The sequence below is a fragment of the Macrotis lagotis genome, chromosome 4 (assembly GCF_037893015.1).
Source record: "Macrotis lagotis isolate mMagLag1 chromosome 4, bilby.v1.9.chrom.fasta, whole genome shotgun sequence".
Lineage (NCBI taxonomy): Eukaryota > Metazoa > Chordata > Mammalia > Peramelemorphia > Peramelidae > Macrotis > Macrotis lagotis.
Genome location: NC_133661.1, coordinates 46,551,877 through 46,579,011, shown reverse-complemented (window position 1 = coordinate 46,579,011; position 27,135 = coordinate 46,551,877). Strand labels below are relative to the sequence as shown.

General features: G+C 39.3%; 1 protein-coding gene across 4 annotated transcripts in view; it reads right to left on the bottom strand.

Moving 5' to 3' along the window:
• NEO1 (neogenin 1) overlaps positions 1-27,135 on the bottom strand; it is a 167,180-nt gene that overhangs the window by 22,715 nt on the left and 117,330 nt on the right. For all 4 annotated transcript variants that reach the window (XM_074232671.1, XM_074232673.1, XM_074232670.1 and 1 more), the window contains exons 14-20: positions 26,628-26,822; positions 22,323-22,418; positions 16,231-16,406; positions 11,041-11,179; positions 8,433-8,540; positions 3,416-3,610; positions 256-324 (exon numbers count right to left, since the gene is read on the bottom strand). In XM_074232671.1, coding sequence (XP_074088772.1) covers positions 256-324; positions 3,416-3,610; positions 8,433-8,540; positions 11,041-11,179; positions 16,231-16,406; positions 22,323-22,418; positions 26,628-26,822 — 978 coding nt within the window. The remainder of the gene's footprint in view (positions 1-255; positions 325-3,415; positions 3,611-8,432; positions 8,541-11,040; positions 11,180-16,230; positions 16,407-22,322; positions 22,419-26,627; positions 26,823-27,135) is intronic.

The window sequence follows — 27,135 nt, the reverse complement described above, 5'->3', positions numbered from 1 at the left end:
ATGTGATGTCCTTGGGAGGCAGCCTGGTAAAGAACACTGGACCATAGCATCCCAGGACCTGGTTCAGTCATGAGCCTAGGGTCACAGAACTAATTCTTGGGAAAACCAGTATGGGAAGCCAGCTTTCTCTTTATGATCTTCCCTGGTTGGAGTAAGTTATCAAATGTTTCTGGACATGTCCAAATCCAGAACTTCTCAATGTATGGAACCTAAGAACAGCAGTCCTGATCTGAATTGGTATGTGGAAGGTCTTACCGCTGATTGGAGGCTTGTAATCCGATCCTGTGTCAGGAGGTCGGTTTCCTTTTCCTGAAGACCCTGAAGCTGAAGAAGAAGAAACCAGTCAGTAATCACTTATGAGTCTGATTTCATCGCACCAGGGTCTGATGGCTGGAGATTTTTCACTTGAGGAACCAGGGAGTGAAGAGTTGTACATAGACAGTGAATGCATAGTTTTCTACATAATGGGCATCATGTAGACTTTCCATGTAGCTCAACTACCCTGGCATCCAGAAGGAACTTTCTGGTCCAGTTTGGGAGAAATTTTACATGACTGTCCAACATTCCAGGAAGATTGTAAAGGGAATGAGACAGTCCCTTTAAAGGAAAGAAGCTTTTTAGAATAAAAAAGAAACAAGATTGTCACTTTGGTTTCTAAACTGAAGGAATGTGTCCACCACCAAAGTTCATAAACAACTTTAGTCTGAATAAAGAGGGAGCTCACTTCAGTGTGGACTAGATTGTTTTCATCCAGGGTTTCATATCAAAAATCAAATGGACTTCAAGTAGGCCAAGGAATAGAAGTAGGGCTGCAGGGTTGCAGCCGTTGTCAGTGCTTCCTCTTGCCTCAAGGAGTCAGTCAAGCATTAAAAGTTTAAATCTTGACAAGGAAAATAAGGAAAATCTTTTGATGCAAGACAGGGAGAACTAAAACTTGCTGCTGCTAACTCTAGGGTCTATGAGTCTCTTTTCTTGGGAAGGACAGTCCATGGCGGCCTGTCAAAAAAGGACAAGGTCATTACCACTCCAATTTTATATTAGTAGCATATTCCTTAAATACACTAATACACTCTAAAATCAGGTAAAAATTCTACAAATAAAGCAAAGGAAATCATTACAAATGGATTCATGGACCAACCCTAATATTTATATTGTGTTACACTATCAAAGCTATTATTCAGCATTTTACCAGCAGCATCCCCAAGAATATTACTCAATTTATGTTTCAGGACCCAGTCAGTAGCAGTTTTGACCCACTTTGGAAGAGGCTTGATGAAAATGCAAAGTTAAAGTCATCTCTGATAACAGCTCTCCATGCTTAATAAACCTAGAAGGAAAACTAACAGCCCTGTTCCCAGCCCCAAAGAGCAGCAAGTTTCAGAAGCAAGAAAAAAAATGGGTTTATAGAAAATCAAATGACTAGAAATGGAAAAGTCTGCACTCCTTCTGAAAGGCAGTAGGAACCCGGCAAATGTTGAAGGAAATCCAGCCTTGAGAGTGATAAAAAAGCTATCTTTGAATTATTTTGAATGAATGTGAGAGTCTCAATGTTTTTCCATTAGACTGACACTACAGTTTTGTAGCTTGAATGCAGAGAAAGGTGAATTTTTTTAATTTAGGAGAAATGGAGGAAGGTGTTCTAGAACGGGGATATTCACTCCTTTTCAGTTTTACTCTTTCTCTCCATCCTCCATACAGCCCTTAGGTTCATCATCCTGTTATCACGGCTAATAAAGACAGCTGTTCCCTTAGAAGAGAAGTTAAGGGTCTGAGATGGAAAAGCATTTCTTCAAGACTCTAAATTGAGTCTTTATCACTTCTAAAAAAAAGGCTAACATGTCCCTATTATTTCTCAAGCATCTTAGAGGTTAAGCTGCCAAAATTCACTCTTTCTGTTCTCTCACAATAAATACTAACTTAAAAAATTCATTAGTAAAAAAAAGGACTTATTTAAAAACAGACACCTTTTTAAGTCCTTTACAATGAAGAGGCCATGCTAATTACACCAAGATATGAAATGTGGGTCTAAACTCTGTTTGCCTTTAAAGTATCCTGGACCTTGTTTTCAGAGTTATCAGATGTTTTAAGTGATGAACCTAAGAAACATAGGTCTGCACTGAACATATTCCTGATGGAGCAGTAGAAGATTAACTTTATAGGTTCAATGTAAACTTTAATCTCTAGGAGATTATGGATTCAGAGGACAAAGGAACCACAGAGGCATCTAATCCAATCACCCTCATTTTACAGATAAGTAAACTAAGGGTCCCAGAGGTTATCTGATTTTCCTAAAGTTATATAGGTACTGAAGGTCAAGAGGTGTGGTCTCATTTTAATGTTTACAAACTCTCCAAGGACTTTACCAAATCTACTACCATTACCAACATTACAATAGAATGCTGGTGGAAGCATCCCGTTTTTAAGATGCAGTCAGAGCCCCTAGACTTCTGACCATGCCAGGATATGAACTAGATTCTGATTCAAACCAAGACTTCACCAGTTCTAACTGTCAAACCTCTGTAGAAGTATGAATCCAATTTATTTTTTCATGAGACCCCTCCATAGAGAGATTAGTGCTTATTTTCCACACTTGCTCCAGAAACAGGATTTCTAGTTTCCTTGATCCTTGAAGAGCCCAGGCACAGACCCATCTCTCTTTAGATGAGTTGGTGTGTGGTTCCTTTACAAAACATGCTCTATCTAGGAAAGAACAATCAAAAGGACAGGAAAGAGAGGAAAGAGAGGCTCTTGGCTTGTTTACCTTGGTCATTAGGCATTTTGTCAGAAGAATCCGCTGCCAGGCCAAGCACAGGGAAGAAAAACAAGAGCAAAGTCACCAGTGCGAAGGTGGGACAGACGGAGTTCTTAAAAGGACAAAACAACAAAGAAGAAGCGAAGCCCAGAGTCCATGCTGCTCATCCCTGGTTTGATGCAAGTGCCAGAGCTTGAATGTCTCACACATCCTCATCCCCTCCAGAGACCAGTCAACAAGTGCTTCTTGGTCACAAAGGTAGATGCTTGCCATGCCTTTGTTAAATGGAGCCATCCACCCCACAGCCACCAGGAGAATCAAGTTGTTTTGTGAATTCTCCCACTCTCAATCACAACAAATGACTCCAGGATTCAGGGGGATGCACCTCAAGGGGACCCTGAGATGCAGCTAGGACCAAGGAACCAAAGCACACCTGCCTGGGCCACCATGGGGTGATGGGTCATTTTGAGCCAGGCTATCTGTCACCCAGCTGAGGAGAAGGGGGCACACACACCCACTTCTAAGAGAAATAAAAACCAAAGGGACAATTGCCAAATATCCTATTTTCTCCCCTCTTCACCAAATGTATAAAAAACAACAGGTGAGCTGTTCCTACTCTTACTAAGGAGGGAGAATGTGGGAGTGACCAATGGGGCACTTTACCTTTTGGGGTTCGGAACTGGACTGCTTCAGACATGGGCCCCATGCCCTTGGAGTTGCGGGCTTGGATTTTGAAGTAGTAGGGCGTATCGAGCGTTAACTCCTGGATCTGGTGAGTCAGTCTGTTTCCCACCACTGGTTCAATGACCCAGTCGTGAATCTCTGCATTCACATCAGTACTGTAGTAAATAATGTATCCTGCCCAAAGAGTAAGGGAAAGAAGCTGTCAGTGATTTTTCTCTATAAGTTAATCATGAGAGCTGGTATTTATATTTATTTGGCATTGTAAGCACCTTACATACTCATCTATCTCATTTTCCCCCCATAACCATCCTACATGCTAAGTATATGGATGTGGTCATCCTCATTTAACTGAGTAAGAAACAGGACCAGGGAGGTCAGGAGGGGGATCCTGATCACAAAGGTCAGAGGCAGGTGGAAACGATTCAGGGTTTTCCTGATTTCAAGCTTCATACTCTTTCTACTGACTCTCTACCTAGAGATGTATATTTAAATATTTAAGAGAAGGAAAAAGAAAAGAAAGAAACTTAATCAAAACAAACAATGACTAAAAGGGAATTTCAATCTCTACTCAAAAATAATTTGGGAAGTCAACAATAAAATAAATAAAACCAAAAAGCAGCTCAAAGTTTCTTTTATCTTGTGAAAATATTCTTACAAGTGAGGCCTGGTTTCAGGAGTATTAAAAGAAAAAAAATGTCTGATTATTTGAAACATTTAGCTAGATTTAATTTAATTAAACAAGCTTTAAAAAACCTATACTATTTGCTAGGTACTAGGAATATCAAAATGAAAAAATGTCATAGACGTTGCCTCCAATAAGTGTTAAGTCCAGTAGAGAGAAAAGGCAAGTTCACAAATAAATAAAATGCAAGCTAGAATATTATAAGCAGAGAACAAATGGAGTCAGATGGACAACTGAAGAGAGAGAGGGATCCCTTCTAATGTAGGAGAATCAGGGAAGACTTTTGGAGGATATCAGAGCTGAGTTTGGCAGGAAGGTCAGACGGAAAGGTCTGGACAAAAGTATGTAGGCAAGAATGGCAAAGAGGGCCTGACTAGGAGTCCAGTTTGACTGAAACATAAAATGGTAAAGAGTATAGTGAGAAGTAAGGCTGGAAGGGCAGGTTGGAGACAGAGTGCATCTGGAATAAAAGCAGACAAGTAAGATGATTAAAATGATTTAACAAGTTGAAAGTCATTGAGAATTTTCCTATTTCACAATTTTTTAGAGGGCAGGATAAAGATCAGGAAAAGAAGAGAGTTCAGGAGTTTTTTTGTCATCACTCAATATGTTCTTTCACCTCTTTGATTTTCAATGTAATTTTGATTTCTTGAGTAATAAACTGAGGACAAGAAATAGTGGCTGATCAGGAAGAGAGAGCAAGAAGAGCAACATCTGACCCAGCTTTACTTTAAACTACCAAACTGAAGCTTATATTTAAAAAGGAAATAATCCAATTTTCCTTAAAGCCAAAATTTATGGAAAATTCACACTAAAATCTGGCAATGGCTTAAGAAACTAAAAAGAATGATGGCAAAATGCCAAAGCAATGGGAGAAAATATCCATAAAATCTTCTCAGTAACTCAAGGTACCTTTCTTCCCCAAATTACTTGCTTAATTATCCTCATCTTTATAATTCCACCAGAGGGCATTCAGTGCATGTGTTCTAGCTACCTGTTCTAGTAGGGATTTCCTTCTGCTTCACTGAGTTCAAGCAATAGAATGGACATTTGATGAGGCACAATGGAAACAAAAGAATTTACTCCTCTACAGTCCCCACCAGACCAGGAGATGCAAAAGAAAAAAAAATATAAAAAAAAAGACCACTTTGTCGGATTCTGGCTCTAAATGAAAGAAAGGTCAAGAAAGTCAACCTTCAGGCTGTAGCAACCCTGGCACTGTTAATAATCCTCAAAAGAATAATTAACAGTCTTGAGTCCCCTTCTCTAGAACCACTTTTTAAAAGGGATAAATGGGGCATGCTGTATCTTCCACAAGCCAGAGTGGAGAAATGAAGTGCTTTTATGCATCTCCTATAAAGGAGAGAATCCTCATTATATGATGTCCCCTCTGTCCCAGAAATCAGCTCATCTAATTAAAGACATGTAGTTTTAATGATGACTGCAAACGCAGAGTATTTGGAGGCATAAGATTTTGGGAAAATAGTGAATACAAGATCTTATCTGGCCTCTGGCTCTAATCCTCAGGCCTGGAAGCCTAGCTTTTTAAAGATGCTTCTCTGTAGAATGAGGGTTCCATTAACACATTACATTAAGAAAACTGAAGGGAATTCAGAAGTTGACTACATGGATCATGGTGTAACACAGGATCAAGCTTCTACTAAGTTTCTCTTAGTTCCTGGGGGACTTAATCCACCAATCTTTAGAAATTCTCTTTCAGGGAAGCCTGGGGGGATTTGCATGAACTGATGCAGAGTGAGATGAGCAGAACCAGAAAAACATTGTACACCCTAACAGCAACATGGGGGTGATGATCAACCTCAATGGACTTGCTCATTCCATCAGTGCAACGACCAGGGACAATTTGGGGCTGTCTGCAAAGGAGAGTGCCATCTGTATCCAGATAAGGAGATGTGGAGTTAGAACAAAGCTCAAGGACTATTCCCTTTAATTTAGAAAAAAACAGCTTATTGTCTGATCGTGTTACCTCTTAGACTTCTTGTCTCTTCTTTAAGGATATGATTTCTCTCTCTTCACACCCAATTTGGACCAATTTACAACATGGAAACAAAGTAAAGGCTGACAGATTGCTTTCCGTGGCGTGGGGTGGGGGGAGGAAAGTAAGATTGGGGGGAAAATTGTAAAACTCAAATAATATCTTTAATAAAAAATAAATTAAAAAAAGAAATTCTTAGGGCAAGCTGTTATTTTGAGAGTGAGAGCTAACCCAACTAAACCCCTCTATCTAACTGGCTCCAGGCCACCAGAGCTGACACCACGCTCTACATCTCCTTCTGCTGTTCACCTTGACAGATGCCTCATGGGCTCCTATCCATCTACTGCTTAGAAATGAAATCAATGCTACCATGCAGCCATGGCACTTGGAAAGGAGGTATCAATTATTTACTCAATCAACCAACTCACTACCTTAATGACTTCTCAGACACTGCTCTTCCTAGCTACTACTTCTATATATCCATGGCCTTCTTCCATTAGAAGGTCAACTCCTGCAATAATCATGGCACTGACTTAGGGTTGATAAATGCTTTTTTTTATTCATTTATTTATCTTCAAGGTCTCTGAATGCTGGTCAGACAGGAAGCATTTTATATGGGTTCTGGTTCGTGAAATAGGAGTTGGGTCAGGGCACTTAGTCTAACAGGTTCATTTTGCAGATGAAGAAAGGAGAACTGGAGAGCCTGAGGGATGCCCAAGGCCACAGAGGCAAGATTGCAAGTCTGGGTCTGCCCATTCACATCAAGAAGTATCTAATTAAAACCAGTCCTATGTCAGACCCTGTGGTGGGCACCAGACAAGACACAGGTAGCATCAGCCCAAGGTCAGCTAAAAGGGAAGGACAAAACAAGGAAGAAGTGAGATCTGGAGAGGCTTCTTGAAGAGAAGTGAGACTGACAAAGGAAGAGGCCTTGGGGGGAGAGGAGAGAGGGAATGTCAATGCCTTCTGTGGAACACTCTAACATTTTGGAGAGAACATCTCCAGAATGCCTTCTCACAAAACCTCCCCGGCCTGGAAATCTTAGCCCCTTCCTTTAAAAGAAACAAGTGAGGAAGATTGGAGAGGCTAAGAAGGGAAGATTCCCTCAGGGGCCAGGCCTTTAATAGCTAAAGGAGAAATAGGGGATAGAGAGTGCCAAAGGATTTCCTGCAAACACTCCAGACTCAAACCATTTGTCCTTTGCTTTCATGAAGAAAACAATTCAGCCTGACACAACTGTTTAGAAATGGAATACTTTTATTTATATTGTTTTCTTCTTATTACAGTGGAGGTCATTTCAAGTTTGGAACCAAGGGCAGCTCTGCCGAGCTAAGTATAATAGTTGGGATCTCTCTCTCTCTCTCTCTCTCTCTCTCTCTCTCTCTCTCTCTCTCTCTCTCTCTCTCTCTCTCTCTGCAAGGCAGTGGGGTTAAGTGACTTGTCCAAGGCCACATGGCTAGGTAATCAAGTGTCTGAGGCTGCATCTGAACTCAGGTTCTCCTGATTCCAGGGCCAGTGCTCTATCCACTGTGCCACCTAGCTGCCCTGTTGGGATCTCTTTTGAAGAGCTTTGAGATTAGCATTTTTGTTCACATTTCCATCATTCCAGTTCAGATTAAAGCTGATTTTTCACATGGAGTATAGAGTCAAATTTAGGCATACAAGTGAAAAAGAGACTTCCTGAAGTGAGCAGAACCAGGAAAACATTGTACTCAGCGATAGCAACACTGTAAAGATGGCCATCTGTTAAAGACTGAACTACTCTGATTAAGACAATGCTCTAAGACAATTCTAAAAGACTTGGGATGAAAAATGCTATTCACTCCAGAGAGAAAATAATTGAACTCTAAATTGAAACATACTTCTTAAACTTTATTTTTCTTGCTTTTTTTTGGATCTTTGTTTTTTTTGCAACATGGCTAATACTGAATTAAGTTTTGCATGACTAGATGTATATAGTCAATATTGAATTGCTTACCTTTTCAAGGGCAAAGGGGGGAGGAGAAAGAATTTGGAATTCAAAATTGTAAAAAATGAATGTTAAAAAGTCAACATGAAACTGGGGAATATTTAATTAAATATATATTAAATAAAATATAAAATATATAACTATACACATATATGTATATACATAACAGAAAGAGAGAGAATTCCTAATCCACTATCATGATCCTTTTTATATACTTACCAAGTGGCAATACAAAATTTATTATGCCTCTGCTAGAATCCCAGGTAAGAATGGGCTTGCCCATCTTCAATATTTCAAGGTCCCCAAGGCTCAGTCCTGCCCTCCCTCCCAAGCTCAAAACAGCCCGTACCTGTAACTTTGCCATTAGCTTCTGAAGGAGGTTGCCAGTTCACTATTATGGTCCTAGGTTTTCCCTCTTTACTCACTACTGTCACATCTTTGGGTGGAGAAGTAGGAACTAGAAAGAAAAATACATGCACTTGATTTACATAATTTCTTTTAAATGATTTCCACTATTTTACTATGTTGAGCAGGAGTAGTGGCATATTGGAATCCAATTGAGTTCTGGTTCTACCACAGACTAGTGGTGTCTGGTCAAGTCCCTTCACTGTTTGCCTCATACGTAAAAGGAGCTGAAGGAAATGGCAAAACACTGGTATTTTTGCCAAGAAAACCCCAAATGGAGTCTCAATGAGTAGGACACAAGTGAATCTACCACATATATACTAGTTATGACTATGAGAAAATCTCGACATCTTTTGAACATTAATTTTTTCAGCTTTAAAGTGGGAACATGCAGATGTCTTGCACTACCCATTCTACAGGGCTATTGTTAGAAAAGCATTTTAATCATAAAGGTGGCCTGCAGATCTGGAGAGAACTGGATCTGCAATCAGGGAATGTGGGCTCGCAAATCTGCCATTCGCTTTTTTTTTTTTTTTTTTTTTTTTTTTTAGTTTTTGCAAGGCAGTGAGGTGAAGTGGCTTGCCCAAGGCCACACAGCTAAGTAATTATTAAGTGTCTGAGGCCGGATTTGAACTCAGACTCCAGGGCAGTGCTCTATCTACTGCCATTTATTTTTTATGTTACCTGGGACAAAATGATTTTCACTTGTGGGTTCCAGTTTCAACTACTTTTTTTTAAGAGCTTGGATTAGATTAACTTCATAGTCCCATCTGTAAATCTCATGATTATAAAAACTTCATACATGTAATCTAAGATAGCTCTAGCTCTTCTACAATAACTATCACTTAGGCCTGGACTTTTATGCAATTTCCAGTTTCACAAGTTGCTTCACAAACAGGATCTTGTTCATTCTTTTTTGTTTTAGGTTTTGTTGTTGTTGTTGTTGTTGTTTGCAAGGCAATGGGGTTAAGTGGCTTGCCCAAGGCCACACAGCTAGGTCATGATTAAGTGTCTGAGGTCGGATTTGAACCCAGGTACTCCTGACTCCAGGGCCCGTGCTCTATCCACTGCACCACCTAGCCGTCCCTGATCTTGTTCATTCTTCTGAAAAACTCTATCAGGTAGGTACTGCTGAAATTATCTCTGATTTGTAGGTAGGAAACTGAGGATCAGAGAGGCTGAGACTCGACTAATGTCAAAGAGGTAAGATCGAAAACCAGGTCTTCTAACCCCAGGTCCAAAGCTCTTTCTATTATACAATGCTTCTTTCTCCAGACCACAGACAGGGTTATGGAACTAACTGTAAATAAGTTAATTCAAAAGCCTTATCTTTTAAATTCTAGATATCTGTAGAATATTTTATATATAAAAAAGTTCTCTAAGGTAATATTGGCACCTCATCAAGAGTCAAGGCTTCCATTAGTTGTTTAATGAATACATTGTTTTGAAATGGAAGTTTTTTTTTCTCTTCCATTTTGCTTTGAGCAAAACATAGAATGACTGCATTTAAAAGAAAAACTCTGTGAAATAGAGAAACCATAAAATTTAAATGACTGTGAAGTTTGTGTGTGTACAAAGGGAAGAGCAATTAGAAAGTTAATGAATTATGCTTTACTCTTTCCCTTCCAATCAGAAATTATTCTTTTGTAAAAATATTTGCTTTGTGTGAAACAGGACTATGAAATTTAAACACACTTCTAACAACACAAACATTTCCATTTGCCCTTGGGTTCAAATCAAAGAAACAGGCTTTCTTAAGCCTTAGGAAGAAAAATGTAAACTACAACAAATTTATGAATTCATGTCGTCATACTTTTCTCCTCTCATGAAGAGATCCCAATGAATTTTATGGAAAGTAACAAATGCACTATTTTATGGTTGTTTAAAAAAAAACAACCTGTCAATCACATCCCAGGAGGGAGAGAAGGAAACAATGATCTCATACACACTAAATCGCCCCAGATTAAGGTACATGTCCAAGAACATATAACATTGAGGGTCTGGAGGGGCATCCCACTAACCAATGACCAAGAGAATAATGGAACAATGAAAGTACAGGTTCCATTCCTCAATATCTTTCTAGAATAACTTTCTATTTGTCTCAAGAATGTTAAAAAAAAATCCCAAACCCTAAGGACACCTTTGAGTAAAATCTTATAAAAAGCCAAATAATTCCTCAACCAACATGAGGGCAGAGGTAAAATGAGAGGATGTGCCCTCCTGTTCACATTTAAGAAAAGGTGACAGAAAGAGAAAGGTATTAAGTCAATAAGTCTATTTCTATAGCAAGTATAGCTCTATCTCCTTTGAGGTCAAGTGCACATTATTTAACCCTTTTTGTTTCAGGTATAAAGCAGGGATTAATAAAATGATCATTTTTGCCCTTATAAAGAGGCACTCACAAAATTAACTGGTTGATTATTCAAAGAACTTATGACGAAAAAACAGAATTCTAAGAAGCTGGTGCAACCCTTGGCCTTTGTCCCATGTGATGAGGAGGGGGAGAAGGGAGCAGAAAACAACGGGAGCCATGGAAGGCTGTAGTCCCCTACCGAGCTCGAAGGTGGTGCCATGAGCTGTCATACTCCATGTGCTTGATCTCCGACCCTTAGTCACCATCACAGAGAACTCATAGAGGGTGTTTGGTTTTAGTCCAGTCACTAAATAACTCAAAGTCGTTGCATTTGCAGTCTGAAGAAAAGAGACACACAGAATTTTAGAAGCAGAAAACCACAGCATTTGTCACATGAACATGAGCTCAAGAGAAACACTTGTCTACCATTGACAATGATCAAATTTTTTCTCTGACTGTGTTTGAATCTTTTCATAATGACAAACTAAAGATTATGAGTAGGTCTTGGGCAAATGCTTCAGAATTGTTGCTTTGCTGCTGATGTAGAGAAGGGAGAGGGGTTGGCAAGGTGACAGCTGAGTTCTTAAGTGGAACTCAAATCACTGGGATTTAATGATTCCAAGAGGGAACAATTTTTTTTTTTGCATTTAGGAGGGGCTTATGATGATGATTATTATTAATGTTAATTAAATATTAAATTAATAAATTAAGAGTTTAGTCCCTTAGAATGTAAGGTCCTATGAGCTAGGATGGTGCCGAGGACTTTACAAACAGGATCTCATTGGATCCACACGACCACTCTCTGATTACCTCCGCTATACAGCTGAGGAAACGAAGGCTGTGATCTGCCCAGGGTCCCACAGCTAGGAAGTAGCCAAGGCTTGTTTAGATCACGGGCCTTCCTGAACACAGGGGTCCAACCCCCTCTAGCCACTTTACCACCTGACTGCCTCCACCTCAATTCTACTTACTGACTGCTTAAAGAAGTCCACAAGGAAAATTCTGAGTCTTTTGAGTAACCTCTGGCAGTTTCTTTCTTATGATGATGGAGAGGGAAAGAGAAAGAATTTAACTGGGAGAAATAAATAAACAAATAATTATAAAATATTTATTCAGTCTCTTTTACATGCTAAGCATGATGTCAATGCTTTGAGAGACAAAAATAGGAATAAGATATGTTCCCTTTCAATCTAAATGAGGAATAGGGTGAATAAATAAGTACAATATAAGGCAACATACAGGAAATGCCATGTGAATACAGTGCCGAAATAGAGAATTTTCTCCTTGGAGTGACTACTGAAAGTTTCATGGAAGAGAAAAGATTTTGACAGGTTGGAGTGAGGGATGAGAAGGGCCTTTCCACTGGTGTTGACATAAGTGGGGACAAGGATCAAGGAATGGTCAAGGAAAGATAACAGAGGGTCTCTAAAGCCAGGCTGAGGAGTCTTACTATATAGACCTTGAAGAGTCATTGAGGACTTTTGGGTAGGGAGAGACATGATCCTAACTTTTTTTTTTCATCTGTAAAATAAGGATAATAATTGTAAAGGACTTATTAGTACCATGTCCAGCATGTTCTGTGAGAATGGACTGATGGGGGAGGTATGTTTGTTTAGCTAAGAAAAGAGAGACTAAACAGAGCCACAAATGCTATTTTCAAGAACATGAAGGGTGGTTATGAGAAGTGATTTATTTTCTTCTCTTTGGCAAGAAATGAATCAGGAACAACCAATAGAAAGTGTTTGATGTCAGAAAAATTTCCTCACACTGAAGAGATGTCCAGAACAGACTGGGCTGCACCTGAGATCCTGGGGCAGAGGTGAGATGATTGCTTGACAGGTATGTAATGGGGAATTCCTTCTGTTAGATTAGGATCTGGACCCAAGTGCTTTCCAGATTGGTTCTATACCGTGTTGCCTCACACACACTGTGCCATTCCTTGTCCATGGCCTATCTCTTGCCTCCATCATCTGTATGGGCTGGTGCTCCACATACATGGTATGCTTTGCCTTTTTATCTCCTCCTCATTTAAAGTCTCAGCTCAAGTGCCAGCACCTTCAAAAGACCCTTCTAGAGTCCTCCATTTGTAGTGTCCCATCTAATTACTGCTAACTTATTTTAGATCTACATTTTTCTATTTATTTATCTGTAAAAATGTTGTAGTAGAATGTAACCTCTTAGAAGGCTGGGACTGTCTCACTTTTGTCTTTGCATATTCAGTATCTAAAACTGTTTGATAAAAATAATTAAATGTAACCAGTAGTGACACAGTATTTAAGGACAGGGACTTTATCCTATTTACCACCATGGCCCCTATGATATCTAGTACACAGTGGCATTAAATACACTTTTGTTAAGCTATTGTTGAAGTTTTTTATTATTGTTATTAGTTCATATTTGCATAATGATTTAGGTTATTTAAAACTATATATGAACTCATTTGCTATATCAAGTCTAGGAGTTTGGTTAGCACAAGCATTCTTATCTCCAGGATGCTGGGAGAGGTGAAGAAAAAACCCTCCAATCACCCAGCTGTATGTAGGAATTAGGGTTGGAGCCCCTTCCCACTAGGCCTTGCCTCCACTTCTGTTGTTGGGGCTGCCCTGATGTCTTCTAACACATCTACAGCCCTTCTCTGGTAAGCCTGACTCCGAACGTGGACGCCACTGTGGATTTGCTCCTCATCGAGTCCTCCTGGGTCCCTGGGCCTGGGAACAGTGGCAACTACTTGGGAAGATGCTTCTGAGTTAGCACGCACTCTGATTTATACAAGACATGGGTGGTTGAGTCTCCTATGAATACTGTGATGCCAAGTAGGCCTACAGCTTGGAATTCCAACAGAAACCCTGGCAGGATGAACTCTAAGGTAGAATTTAAAGATATCAGAAAGGTCAATCCTAATTAAAGTCACCACTGGAATACATTGTTACAAGGGAAGTCAAGGATCAATGGGAAAGATATTTTTAATTATGTTCTAGCCACTTAAAACAAATTTGCTCTAAATTATCTTAAACATCAGGTTATAGTTTTTAAAAAATTCAAAATTCATTTTATTAATATTAACACCTTGCTTTTTTGATTTTAAAAAAGAAACCCTAAATATTAATAAAAATAAACCCCCTTTTGCCCTATAATAAAGATAAGCAATTAAGTAAAAATGACTAACAGAGTAACATCTCAACACTCTGCCCTAGTAGTCTTCCACCTCTCATGGAATGAACCTAATAGTCTAACCAAGTCCTCAAGTCAGATAATTCCCTGAGACTCACACAGAGGAGCCACTAAGAGGTTAGAACTCTGGTCTTTTTTCTCCAAAGCCAGTTTGTTCCATGTGACTTCCTATCTAGATATAATAAACCATTTTTGTTTTTGATCACTATGTCAGTAAAATTCGTGATTAAAAATCTCGATCTTAGGACCATATAATGAAAGGCCCCTGCCACTGGGTGGCAGAGAAAAACTATCTGCAGAGAATTATATTTAAGGATAATGCCATTCTCTTAATTATCTTAAACCAGAAACCTAAGATTAAAGTGCCAATAAACATTTTGCTTGTATTAAAATAATTCAAGAAAATGCAAAGTGGAAGATTCCACAAATAGTTTACATTTTATCTAGCTTCTCCAATTGAATAATAACACTAACAATGAACAACAATGCAAATGACAATGATGATGATAATAGTAAGGATAAAAGCTAGTATTTATATTTACCATGTATCTGGGCACTCTGCTAAGTGCTTTACAAATATTATTACCTTATTTGATTCTCATAACAACCCTGATAGGGTTTACAGTTGAGAAAACTGAGGCTGAAAGAGGTTAAATGATCTGCCCAACACCACATAGCTAATAAGTGTCTGAGGCCAGATTTGAATTTAGGTTCCTGACTCCTGGCCCAGCACTTTATACACTGAGTAATTAAGCTGCCTATAATCAGAGACATTTCCTTCTTCCTGAAAAAGCAAGAATAAATGCTGTTTTATATACATTTATTTGATTCCTTGCTCCACTGACAAACATTTTTATGTATCTGCTGTCTCCTTCTCTTATCAACCAAGATTCAGGACAGAAAGGTAAACTCTACCATAATTTCTACTTTGACCATATATACCTGCTAGCTCACTAACAGTCAACTAGAAAGGTATTTCCAATCATATTCATTGTTATGAGAAAAAGGTACTTTCTTCTTGCCCTCAAACTTGTTTTCTATAAAACTTGAGTTTTTTTTTTTTTTAATTTAAGGCAATGGGGTTAAGAGTCACTTGCCCAAGATCACAACACTAGGTAATTATTAAGTGTCTGAGGTCACATTTGAACTCAGGTCCTCCTGACTCCAAGGGTGGTGCTATATCCCACTTTGCCACCTAGCTGCCCCCTAAAATTATATTGTTAGATGAAGCATGAGTCAAGATGAGACTTTCACAGTAAATCTCTCTTGTTCTAACCAACCATAATGCTCCATGTATGTACGTATGGTCTTTTTTTTTCTTCTTTTTTGCAAGGCAGTGGGGTTAAATGGCTTGCCCAAGGCCACACAGCTAGGTAATTATTAGGTGTCTGAGGCCGGATTTGAAGTCAGGTACTCCTGACTCCAGGGCTGGTGCTCTATGCACTGTACCACCTAGCTGCTCTATGTATATTTTTTTAAACCTTTCTAAGAAATTTTATTTTGAGACTATGGTTTATAGTTCGAACCTGTGATCCAATTATTTTTTCACAAAATCTGCTTTCATTTCATGCCACTATTCTTGCTAATGAGAAGCAATGTAGGAGTAGAAAAAACATCTGGTTAGGAATAAAGAGAGTCTTTGTATCAGTTGTTATTAAACAGAAATCTAACCTTGGCTTAATAGCCTCTCTGGCCCTCAGTTTCCTTGTCTAAATCAGAGGGAAGGGACTGGGATTGATAATCACATGAACATGTCTCTGATATACTAAAGTTCTATGATTTGTATGATTCCCTAAGAAAAAAATTGAAAAAAAATTACTCTTCTGTATGTGGATAAAGTATTTAGAGTTTTATTGATATTTCTTAATTATTGATATTTCCTTTCTTCTATCTATGAAATTCACTCCCACTCTTCTGATCCCTTTTCCTTTTTCATCACAGATGAGTAGATGTTAATAAAACATCTAACACGATGCTTTTTCAATGTTTATTTCCCTCAGAACATTCCACTCCCTGTGTTAAATTTTCCTCCCCTCTTCAATAGCAGCTACCATGGTAATTCTGCTGAAAGTATAGCAGAATAACACTTCCAAGTGTAACAGTTTTATAGGAAACTACAAGATGGGAGCAGAGGCCTGGCTGTCTCCCAAACTCCCATTCCAGAATTCCTCCATCTCCCTCATCTCTAAACTGTTACAGAAAGCGTGGTTATCAATACCTTATATTTGGTGTTAGCAGGGATATTGGTTTTCCATCGGACAGTGTAGTACCGCGAGTCTGTGATCTTCTGGTGTTTTGGCAGTGAGTTGTCCGCCCATGTAATCCTGATGGTGTCATGGCTCAGGATGGAAGCCTGAACTCCCACCGGTGGCATCATAGGGGTGGGATCTGGCACTGGAGTGTATGGAGCATTAACAACAAATAAATCAACCTCAGAAGTATCTAGGGGATTGATGGGCAAAAGGCAGTGCATTTCAATTAAAAAAAAAGTGACATTTAAAGGTAAACAAAAACAAAACAAAACAAAAAGGAAATGTAGGATAATATAATGGAATGAAATGGAGAAAGAGAAAGAAAGAATCCAGGGTTAATCAATAACATATCATTAATTTTTAAAACCCTCCCCAACCTGTTCTTCAAGACAAAAACCATGTAGAGAAATAAAGTCGGTGCTTGATAATATGTCCTACATAATTCTACTAGAGACTCATAGTCATTAAAATGATCTTTCTCTTCTTAGGAGAGTTTGACTTCAAATAAAGAAATGATACCCCCAGTGACTGCTGATGATCTTTTAGGACTTCTGAGCAACACGATGAATGCTCCAGACTTTGCCAGATATTGAGCACATGGAATCCCTCCACCCCTTCCCCTGAGATCTAGACAGAGTGAGCCTGGGACTCTGACTTCCAGGACAGCTCTGATAGGTCCACCAATTCTTCTTCCAGTGCATCATCCTTCAGAGGAGACATCAGTGTAGTGACTCCTCCTCCTCACCCCTTCTCAGGTGTCACTAACCTAGCTGCGGCTCCCAGCAGACAAAGAAGCCCAAGAGCCCCTGGAGGAGCTGCATCTAAGGGACTGTGGTCATAGCTGTCAAAGACTCAGAAAAGAAAATTCTGGCCACCAAAGTCCTTGGCACAGTACAATGATTCAATCTGAGAAATAATTTGATTTATTCAAAAAGAGGTACTCTAAGGACCAGGGGATGAAGTGGAGAAATTTCAACTCATTTGGAGCTCAAACTCCAATTTTTTTATATACTGTCTCTCCTATTAGAATGGGAGCTCCTTTTCTATTTGTATCCCCAAGGATTAACACAGTGTTTTGGACATAGTAAGCATGCGATAAAAGGCTATTCAGTCATCCATTCATTCACTGGGCCTCCAAGCCATCCATCACAAGCTCATATCTACCCTGATATGGCATCAACCCTGGAACTCAGACCCCCATCTGCTGACTCTACGTTAGGCCATGGAACATGTTGGATGTCTGGGGCCGCTGGTTCCAGGAGAATAAGCCTCCAAAATGGTACACCTGAGAAGAATCCCTGACTATCTCACTCCTTAAGATGACTGATCTAAATCTTTTCCACTTTTTTCAAGTTCCCTATGGCTCCCTCATCCCACAGTCATTTCATCAGATGACGTGCTTCCTATCCTTCTAAGAAAAATGAGACTATTATAAGCAATCTTATTCTGCATCTCAAAATATGGATATTTTAAATCTTAAACACATCTTAAAACATCTTTAATGTTAATATTACCCATTTTTAAAGTTAATGATTTTTAAACCTTATTCTCATTTCTCTATGTGATGATGAAGAAGACCATGACATCAGGAAGGTGATGTCATGACAAGCACATGAAATAGATTTGAGTAAGGGGAGCTGTGCTGAGTCACAGTCCTCAATTTTCCTTCCAGAGCCATCCAAGTCCAGTGACCAGATATGAATCAGGATGACTGGAGATGGTCCTGGATGCAAGACAATCAGTTAAGTGACCTACCTAAGGTCACACAGCTAGTCAGTCTCAAGTGTCTGGGGTGGGATTTGAACTCCTGTCCTCCTGACTCCAAGGACAGCTAGGTGATACAGTGGGTAGAGTACAGCCTTGGAGCCTTTCTCTATATAGGAGAAAGCCTATATAGAGCCTCCTGGTGTCCAAAATATAGCACCAAAGTTAGAATAAAGGGACTGGTATGTGGGCAGCTGGGTGAAGAACAATGCTTTTGCTACCTAGACTTTTATTCTAAGTTATATTGATTTTACATAACAAGCCAGAGAGGACAATAGGAATTTTCAACTACAAGGCAGAAGATAGTTGGGACAATGGACTTCTCTCTCAGCACCAGAAACCAAGGCTAAAATAAAAGACATTCTGGAGCATGGAGGTACCCTTCCTAGCTTTTGTTACTTGGGTGTGGTAGGGGCTCACTGCTTCAGCTGACCATAAGGGGAGGCTTTCTGGTGGGTGGCCTTACACAGAGGAAGCCTGGAAACTGAAAGCACAGATAACTACACAGGAGAGCTGCAGAAGGCCAAGACCACTGGAAATCAGAGAGGCCAGGATGGAGAGAAAAAAGCAGGGAGGAGCAGAAAGGAAAGAGGCAGGAAGGAGCAGCAGAGGTCTAGAGCTGAGAGGCAGGCCTGGCAGGGCACAGTCTGCAGAGATCACAGTGATGTCAGCAGAAGACATCAGGGACAGCAGTCTTCTTCCCATAGTTGGGTCTCCATGTTGAGTTCACTCTTTCCACACCCAACATGTGGATTTATGGGAGAAATGGTCCAGGGCTACTTTTGCTCACCATTTTATTTTACAAACACCTTTTCTTTGAACCAGTGGCATTATCTGGTTCACTAATAAAAGTAAACACACTGTGAGGGACATATGAGCTATCACAGAGAGATTTCTGGAGCAAAATGCACATGGGATCACTTTGTGAGAGCTACACCTGCAAGAGAGGGATGCCCCAAAGGTAAAATCTACAGTCTCACCCTCCCCCATCTACCAAATTAACCAAACTAGCTGACTCAGTGCCTGAGGGCATCCCCCCTTCTGCCCCATACAGAATGCATCATCATCTGCTTCTGGATTCAAGCTTGGCATTGTTCTGAACTCATGCTACGATGGCCTGATTGTATTCTTATTGACATGACTGCAATAATGATGTGTGTGTGTTTTTGTTAGTTCTGCTTACTTTTCCCTGAATCTGGTCCTAGAAATCTTTTTTCTAAAATCCAAAGTATGGTTTTTAATGAATGGTTTGGGATTACTGCATTACATTCATTTACCACAGAGCTCACCTGTTCCTAACTGTTGGGGTATTCAAGTTTTTACTTGAAAAGAAGTGCTCTTACAAATATTCTGTATCTTTGGGAACCTCTGTCTTTGCCTTTCCTAGGATGGTAGCCCAGGGAATATCTGGGTCAAAGGTTAGGAACAGTTTTTCTCAACCTCTCCTGTAATTTATATATCTTTGCATGTGTGTGTGCATGTGAGGTGTGTGTATGTGGTATATGTAGAGAGTGTGTAGTAAATGCATGTGTGTGGTGTGTGTGGTATGTGTGTATGGTGTGTGTGGTATGTGTTGAATGTGATGCATGGTGTGTGTATGGTGTATTCACGTATATATGGCACGTATGGCATATGGTATGTGTGGTGTGTGTATGTAGAATATAGCGAACAGTGTGTGTGGTGTGTGTAGAGTGTGGTACATGGTGTGTGCGGTGTGTGAATGTATATGTGGTGTATGGTATATGTGTGCATGTGTTTAGAGGGTGGTATATGGTATATGTTGCTGTATGTTGTGTGTCTGTGTATTCATTAAAGCACCACTAAGTGAGAGGCTCTGGACTAGGAAGTATAAGTGAAAACAAGCCCTGACAAAAAAAATTGGAACTTGAGTAAATGTCCATCAATTGAGGAATGGCTTAGCAAACTGTGGTATATGTATGTCATGGAACACTATTGTTCTATTAGAAACCAGGAGGGATGGGAATTCAGGGAAGCCTGGAGGGATTTTCATGAACTGATGCTGAGTGAGATGAGCAGAACAAGAAAAACACTGTACACCCTAACAGCAACATGGGGGCGATGATCAACCTTGATGGACTTGCTCATACCAACAGGGCAACAATCAGGGACAATTCTGGACTATATGCGATGGAGAATGCCATCTGTGTCCAGAGAAAGAATTGTGGAGTTCCAACAAAGACCAAGGACTATTACCTTTAATTAAAAAAAAACAAACAAACCATTATCTTATTATGTAATCTTACTATCTCTTACATTTTATTCTTTTTCTTTTTGAGGATGTGATTTCTCTCTCAAAACATTCAATTTATATCATTGTATAGCATGTAAACAATGTAAAAACTAACAGAGTGCCTTCTTGGGGGGGGTGGGGGGAGGGAAGCAAGATTAGGGGAAAAATTGTAAAATTAAAAATAAAATCTTTCACAAAAAAAAAAATAAGAAAACAAGTCCCAAGTCTTAGCTCCCCAGGAGCTCCCAGTGTAACAGGAGGAGCAACACGTAACTGGACAAACAAGATCAAGAGGGGCAGAAGGAAGGCCCTCTGGTGGAATGGGGGGGGGGGGGACAGAAAAGCTCTGCCAAAAAGCTGAGGCTTCTGAAGCTGGGACCTGCTGGAGGCGAAGAGGAGGAGCTAGAGCAAGAGACCTTCGCTGACTGGTGGCACTGCCACGCTGTGTGGTCAAGCAGGATTCTAGAGCCAAACACTGCAATTTATGAACTGTGAATGCCACAGGACAAAAATGGAAAATGTGGACCAAGTCACCAAACAGTGGTCTAATTGGCAAACCCAGAACTTCTCAGGGTCAGTTGGCACTCATGCCCAAGGGCAGAGTGACCCGGGACATGCTATTGTGGGATTGAACTTCAGGGGTTCAGATAGATTCTTGGTGTGGTTCTTCATGTTCCCAGAGACCAAACTGGAGGATGTTCAAGTCGGAATGACAGAGGTCCACCAAGTGGTGTACCTCACTTCTCTCACTTCCCACAAAGACCTGCATGAGTTCAAACTGAGGTTTTGGCAGAGAAGGACACTGAGGCTCCACATGCCCAGAGTCACAAAAACTACTAAGAGTCTGAGGCAGGAATTGAACCCAGGATTCCCTGATTCAGAGGGCCAAGCAGCTCTCTACCCACTCTGCCAAGTTTTCTTTATGAATCCATGAATGCATTTTTTTTATTTCTGACCAAAAATTATTAATCATTTAGAGACATTTAAAGAGAAGAAATTTAAGTACCTATAAAAGGTACTGATGAAAATCGGTCTATCATAAAAACATATGTAGTCAAATGAGTAATAGCCATGAAATGGCATTGGTTCAACTGTCTAAATTATATAAAGCATAAAAAAGAGAACAGATATTATGAACAATCTTAGGAAAATAAAATATATTTTCCATCAATTTGAAAAAAAATATGATTGCAAAATTTGGTTCCCCTGATTATACATATTTAGTGAAACTATATTATATACTTATATTATAGGTCAAAAATCACTTGTATGAATCCTAAAAGTCTACTTAATTTCACCAATATAACATAAAAACAATTTTTTTCTAGATTACCAAAGAAGGGAACAAATCCCTAAAAAGGAAATGCCCTTCAGATATATTTTCAAGATGATTTCTCTTCAATTCTTTAAGGACCCATGATTTCAGCAGGAAGGGTATGCACTCTAACAATATAGACACAATTTAGAAGGTGTCCAATTTTGGGGTAACTTGCTTCTTTGAACTCAGCTGGGTTGCACTGTTTGGATGAGAGGCACCTAGTTTGTTTCTGGATATCTACTGGAAACCTGCCTTGCTTGGTAGGACCTATTGACATTATGAGACACCACTGACAACTATCACCTGCAAAGAGTTGCTGTTCAATTCAGCATCAGTTTAGAGCATTCACTATGTTTAAGATTCTCTAGAGGTAGGAAATATTTAAAGGTAGAAATGAAACAGTCCCTGCCCTCTTCCCAGGACTTATGGAGCTTGAAAACAGAGAAGTAAATTGAAGGTTGCTGTGTAGGGACAGAGTATTGTGGAATCAGGAGAGGCTTCATAGATCACAACTGACATCCTTGTTTTAAAGACTTTGAGATTTCCATTTTTTTTTCAAAAATTAAGCCAAGTCATTAAAATGACTTTCCTGCAATTATAACATGTTTATTCACTTGAACTATCAATATATTGTAAAAAAAATACCATTTGATTATATATTTAATTTCCTCTGATAGCTGTATTGTTCTGATAAACAAAGTTTAAAGACAGAATTGGTGACTTACCTGTATGAGGTCTTGTGACTGCACTCTCATAAAGTGGAATGCCTTCACCCACATTATTAAATGCTTTCAGGGTGATCACGTAGTGGGAACTTGGATCTAAAGGAAAAAGTCATTTATAAGTATTTAAAAAACTGATAATTAAATTATTGATCAGTCTAAAAGGATGATGTTTATATCCACCTATACTTTTGTGTATGTCATTTCTCAGACTGACCTTCAAGGCAGAATGCCCTCCTTCCTCTCCTCTGAGTATTTCAGTCCTAAATAGCCTTCTGAACAGAAGCATGATGGTATCTTCCATTTTTACTACATGTTGAAAAAGGGTTTTCCTAATTCTGATGTTTCTCATCTCTGAGCTATTGCCAAGATTCACCACCATGTGGTCAAGCCCTTGTCTCTTGTTTTACATTGTTTTGTTACATTGTTTACAATGTTTTGTTACATTGTTTACAATGTTTCACATTGTTCTTGTTTCAGTGCTACTGCAGAGTTTGTATTGATTCTGTATGTATTAGGAGATGTCCTCATGCTTTCCTTGATAGAACAGAAACTATTTGAGAACAGGAATTATTTTATTTTTGTTGAGCATCCCCTGCACTAAGTATTTAAACCTAACCCACAGCAGGAACTGAAACCACGTCTTCTGGATTTCAAGGCTAACCAGCTCTCTACTCACAATGTATAGGAATGAACATATCTTCTTTATTTCTGCCTGATAGTGCCTCATGGCAGACACTTCAATCCTGGAGAATTGTTTTCAGAATTGTTTTTTGGAAAGATAAGAAAATTTTTATTTTTGATGCAAATGGAACTAATAAAGGTAATTAGATCATTCACTATTTGCAAGACTTCAGAAAAAAGATAATAAAGAAAATATAAATGGATTTTAACCATAGCTTTGCTCAAGATAGAAATTTAAGGATAGCAATTTCAAACCTTAAGTTTTTAAAAGTAAAATATGTATTACTAAGGTGAATCCAAGATGACAAGAGTTATAGGAAGGAATACACCTGAGTTCTCCCTTATAATACCTCTCTAAGGAGATCTAGAAAACACATCAGACTGATTGAGAAATTTAAGAAAAAAAACTAGAGTAAATGAATTTTTCAGCCAAGATCTTCATAGGAGACTTGCAGACAGAGGCCAGTCAGGATTAGCCACATTGAATATTCCAGGTCCCATGTGCACCCTGGGCCCCACCTTGCACAGGCCACCTGAACAAAGTCAACTGGCAAGTCTGCTACTCACAACACAGCTCTAGGCAAAGAGCCAGGATGGACTGAGAAGGGCTGGTGCTCCAGGGTGAGGGACAGTAGTAGATTTAGGTTTTGAATGAAGCAAGGAAAATGTGTGTATTCAAGCATCTTCTCAGGCTCAATTTCAGCCCCCACCCTATTGAAACCCTACAGCAGAAGAACCAGGACACGCTTTATGGACCAAAGACAAGTCAACAACTCTTTCCCTTGAGACCAGCGGAGTTTTCCAGCTGGCCCACATTGTTGTAGTGCTCAGCTTAGGGGGCAACCCTCAAACTCTGCTTTTTTTCAGAGCACATCTGTGCCCGCCTGGAAAAACCCACCACTCAAACCTTCAGTGAAGCAGCAGTCAAACCAGTTTGGCTCTAACCTAAAGTTCAGAGTTAGGAAGTCAATTCGAAGAATGAACAAAAAAAGAATCCCCTAATGAAGATGATGACGGTGACACTAGCTTGGAGGCCAGGCCAGGCACTGGGCTCGACTGGCTCTGCCAACCTGAAAAGGGAGGGACTGGAATCATCACCCCCATTTTGCAGAGAAGGAAACAGGCAAACAGAGGCCAAGTGCCTTGCTCAGATCATACAGTTACTAAGGGTTTGAGGTCAAATCAAACTATGATCTTCTCCAGGCCTAGCCCTCAAGCCACTGTGTCATTGCACAGCCTATACAATGCTATGAGGACATAGATCCTCAAGGCACAAACCTAAAAGACAATGACTTCAAAACAATTCCAAAGAAAACACAGCCAGAATTCCTGGAAGAGATAAACTAAGTTTCAAAAAAAGGTAGAATATTTTTTCTCAAAGAAGTAGAATGAACCAAACAGAAGTTAAAACTATGAAAACATTCTCAAAAGGGGCAGCTAGGCTGTGCAATGGATAGAGTAGCAGCTCTGGAATCAGGAGGTCCTGAGTTCAAATTTGAACTAATTGTATGACGCTGGACAATTCACAACCTTGACTGCCTCAAAAACCCCCAAAAATCTTGCTATCAAGACTGGAAAAATAGAAGAACATTTAAGGCATTTCCTAGCAAAAACAACTGATCTGGAAAATAGACTGATGAGAAAAAAACTTAAGAATCATTGAAGTATCAGAATGCTATGACCAAAAAAAAAAAAAAAAGAAAAGAACCTAGACATCATATTTCAAGAAATCTTATAAGAAAACTACCTTTATCTTTAGAATCTGAGATTAGGGCAGCTAGGTGGCATAGTGGATAAAGCACCAGCCCTGGAGTCAGGAGTACTTGGGTTCAAATCCAGTCTCAGACACTTAATAATTACCTAGCTGTGTGGCCTTGGGCAAGCCACTTAACCCCATTTGCCTTGCAAAAAAAAAAAAAAAAAAGAATCTGAGATTAAAGTGGAAACAAAAGAATCCACCAGTCTCTTCCTGAAAGAAACTCCAAGCTGACACTCCCAGAAACACCAGTCAAAATCCAGAGCTTCTGAGACAAAGAAAAAAATTCTATAAACAGACAGAAAGAAAGAACAAAGACTGAGAAGCCAGAGTCTACTGCTGCTAAAGGAGCAATGAGAACTTGGAGTATGATAATGCTGAGAATAAAGGAAATGTATATATTTTATATATATATACACACATATATACATATGTATGTATATGTGTATATCTATAAAATATACACATACATGTATGTATATGTTTATATGCGTGTATGCATGCACATATAATAATGTTTATTTGTATTTTATCCTGAAATAACATGCAATAAAATCAAATATAATCCTATGGGGGGAAAATGAAACTTTAATGAAATATGGGGCTTCCTGATAAAAAAAACAAAACCCAAAGATGGAAAAAAAGCTTTGAAGTCTAAACTCAGGTATTAAGAGAAACATGAGGGGCAGCTAGGTGGCACAGTGGATACAGTACCGGCCCTGGAGTTAGGAGGATCTGAGTTCAAATCTGACCTCAGACATTTGTAATTACCTAGCTGTGTGGCCTTGGGCAAGTCACTTAACACCATTGCCTTGCAAAAAACCAAAAAAACAAGAGAGAAACATGAAGAGGTAGCTGTGAGCAAACACTTTATAAGGGACAGCTTAAATAAGCATAGACTGTTTACATTCTGAGGTAAGGAAATGATACATGGCTGCCCTCCAAAGCCCATCCTCCTCAGGGATCACCAAGAGGCACTTGATGAGACAGAAGACTGGAAATGGAAGGAAAGAACATTCACTGGGGAAAAAGGAGAGTAAGATTGGGGTAGCAATTGGGGTACCCCTCCTAGGGGTAGCAAGTCTAAGCTTAGATACAGGGGACAGGGTGGGGAGACTGTTGTCATCTAAACTCCTTGGAGGAGACAAGCATATACATGTACATAAAGCCAGGGACAGAAAGTAATTTCAGTCCACAAGGAAACAGTAGGGAAAGGACAATAAGGGAATAAGAGGTAGTACAGATGAAGAGAGTAATTAGTCTTAAGCAAAACAAACTCTAAGAATACATAAAAATACACATAGCAGAACTTTTTATGTTGGCAAATCACTGGAAACTGGGTTTGTATAAATTGGGGAATTACTGAAAAAGTTGATATATCAACATGATGGAATGCAACAGTACTGAAAGAAATAGTGGAGGGGAGAGAGGATGGTTTCAGAGAGACCTGGGAAGATTTATATGAATGGCTGCAGTGAGGTAACCAGAACAAGAACAATTTTTACAATAATAACGATAATATTGTAATGATAACAACTCTGAAAGGCTTAGAAATTTTGACCATAACAATGACCAACCAAAACTCTAGAGGCTTTATGATGAAACATGCTGGTCGCCCTCCTGAAAAATATGAAGAAATCAGAATTCAGGTATGACATTTGTTTGGTCATGGCCAATGTGGGAATTTGTTTTGCCTAATAAGAATATTTATAACAGGTTTTTTTAACTCTTTCTCAATTGGGGGAAGGATGAAGTAGAATGGAGAAAAGGTGGATTTTTGCTGATTGATTATATTCTATAATAAAAACAAAAATAAGAAAATATTGCTACAATTTTCAAAAACATTCTCTTCCATTCCTTCTGCTTACCTAGGTTTTCAATTGTATAGTAACGCTGTTTGTAGTCCACTTTGATAGTCTGAGCATGAGGGCTACCAAGGCCATAGCCAATGGCATAGCCTCTGACCACAATGTTCTGGTTTTCTGGAGGAGTCCAGCTCACTACAATACTAGTAACAAGTGGACGAACATGGAGAGAACTGGGCACTTCAGGAACACGAGTTTCTGTGCAAAAAAAGAAGAGAAAGCAAGGTGTGACTGACCTTAGATTCAAACACAGCATAGCAACCACTCAAATTGGGTTTAGATCCTATTTCTCTATATGCATTTCTAAAAGCAGTGTAAGAAGCCAGATGCCAGTATACAAAAAAGTAGGCACACTTGTAGTACTGTTTAATTTGGTCCACGATTCTGTCTCATTGAGAGATGAAGAAAAAAACAAAAAGAATAACAGTTAACCAGCTGTCCTAAGCATTAATGCCAAAGTATTCTACTTGGCTGGAAATGTGACAATGGAAACTGCAAGTCACAATACTAA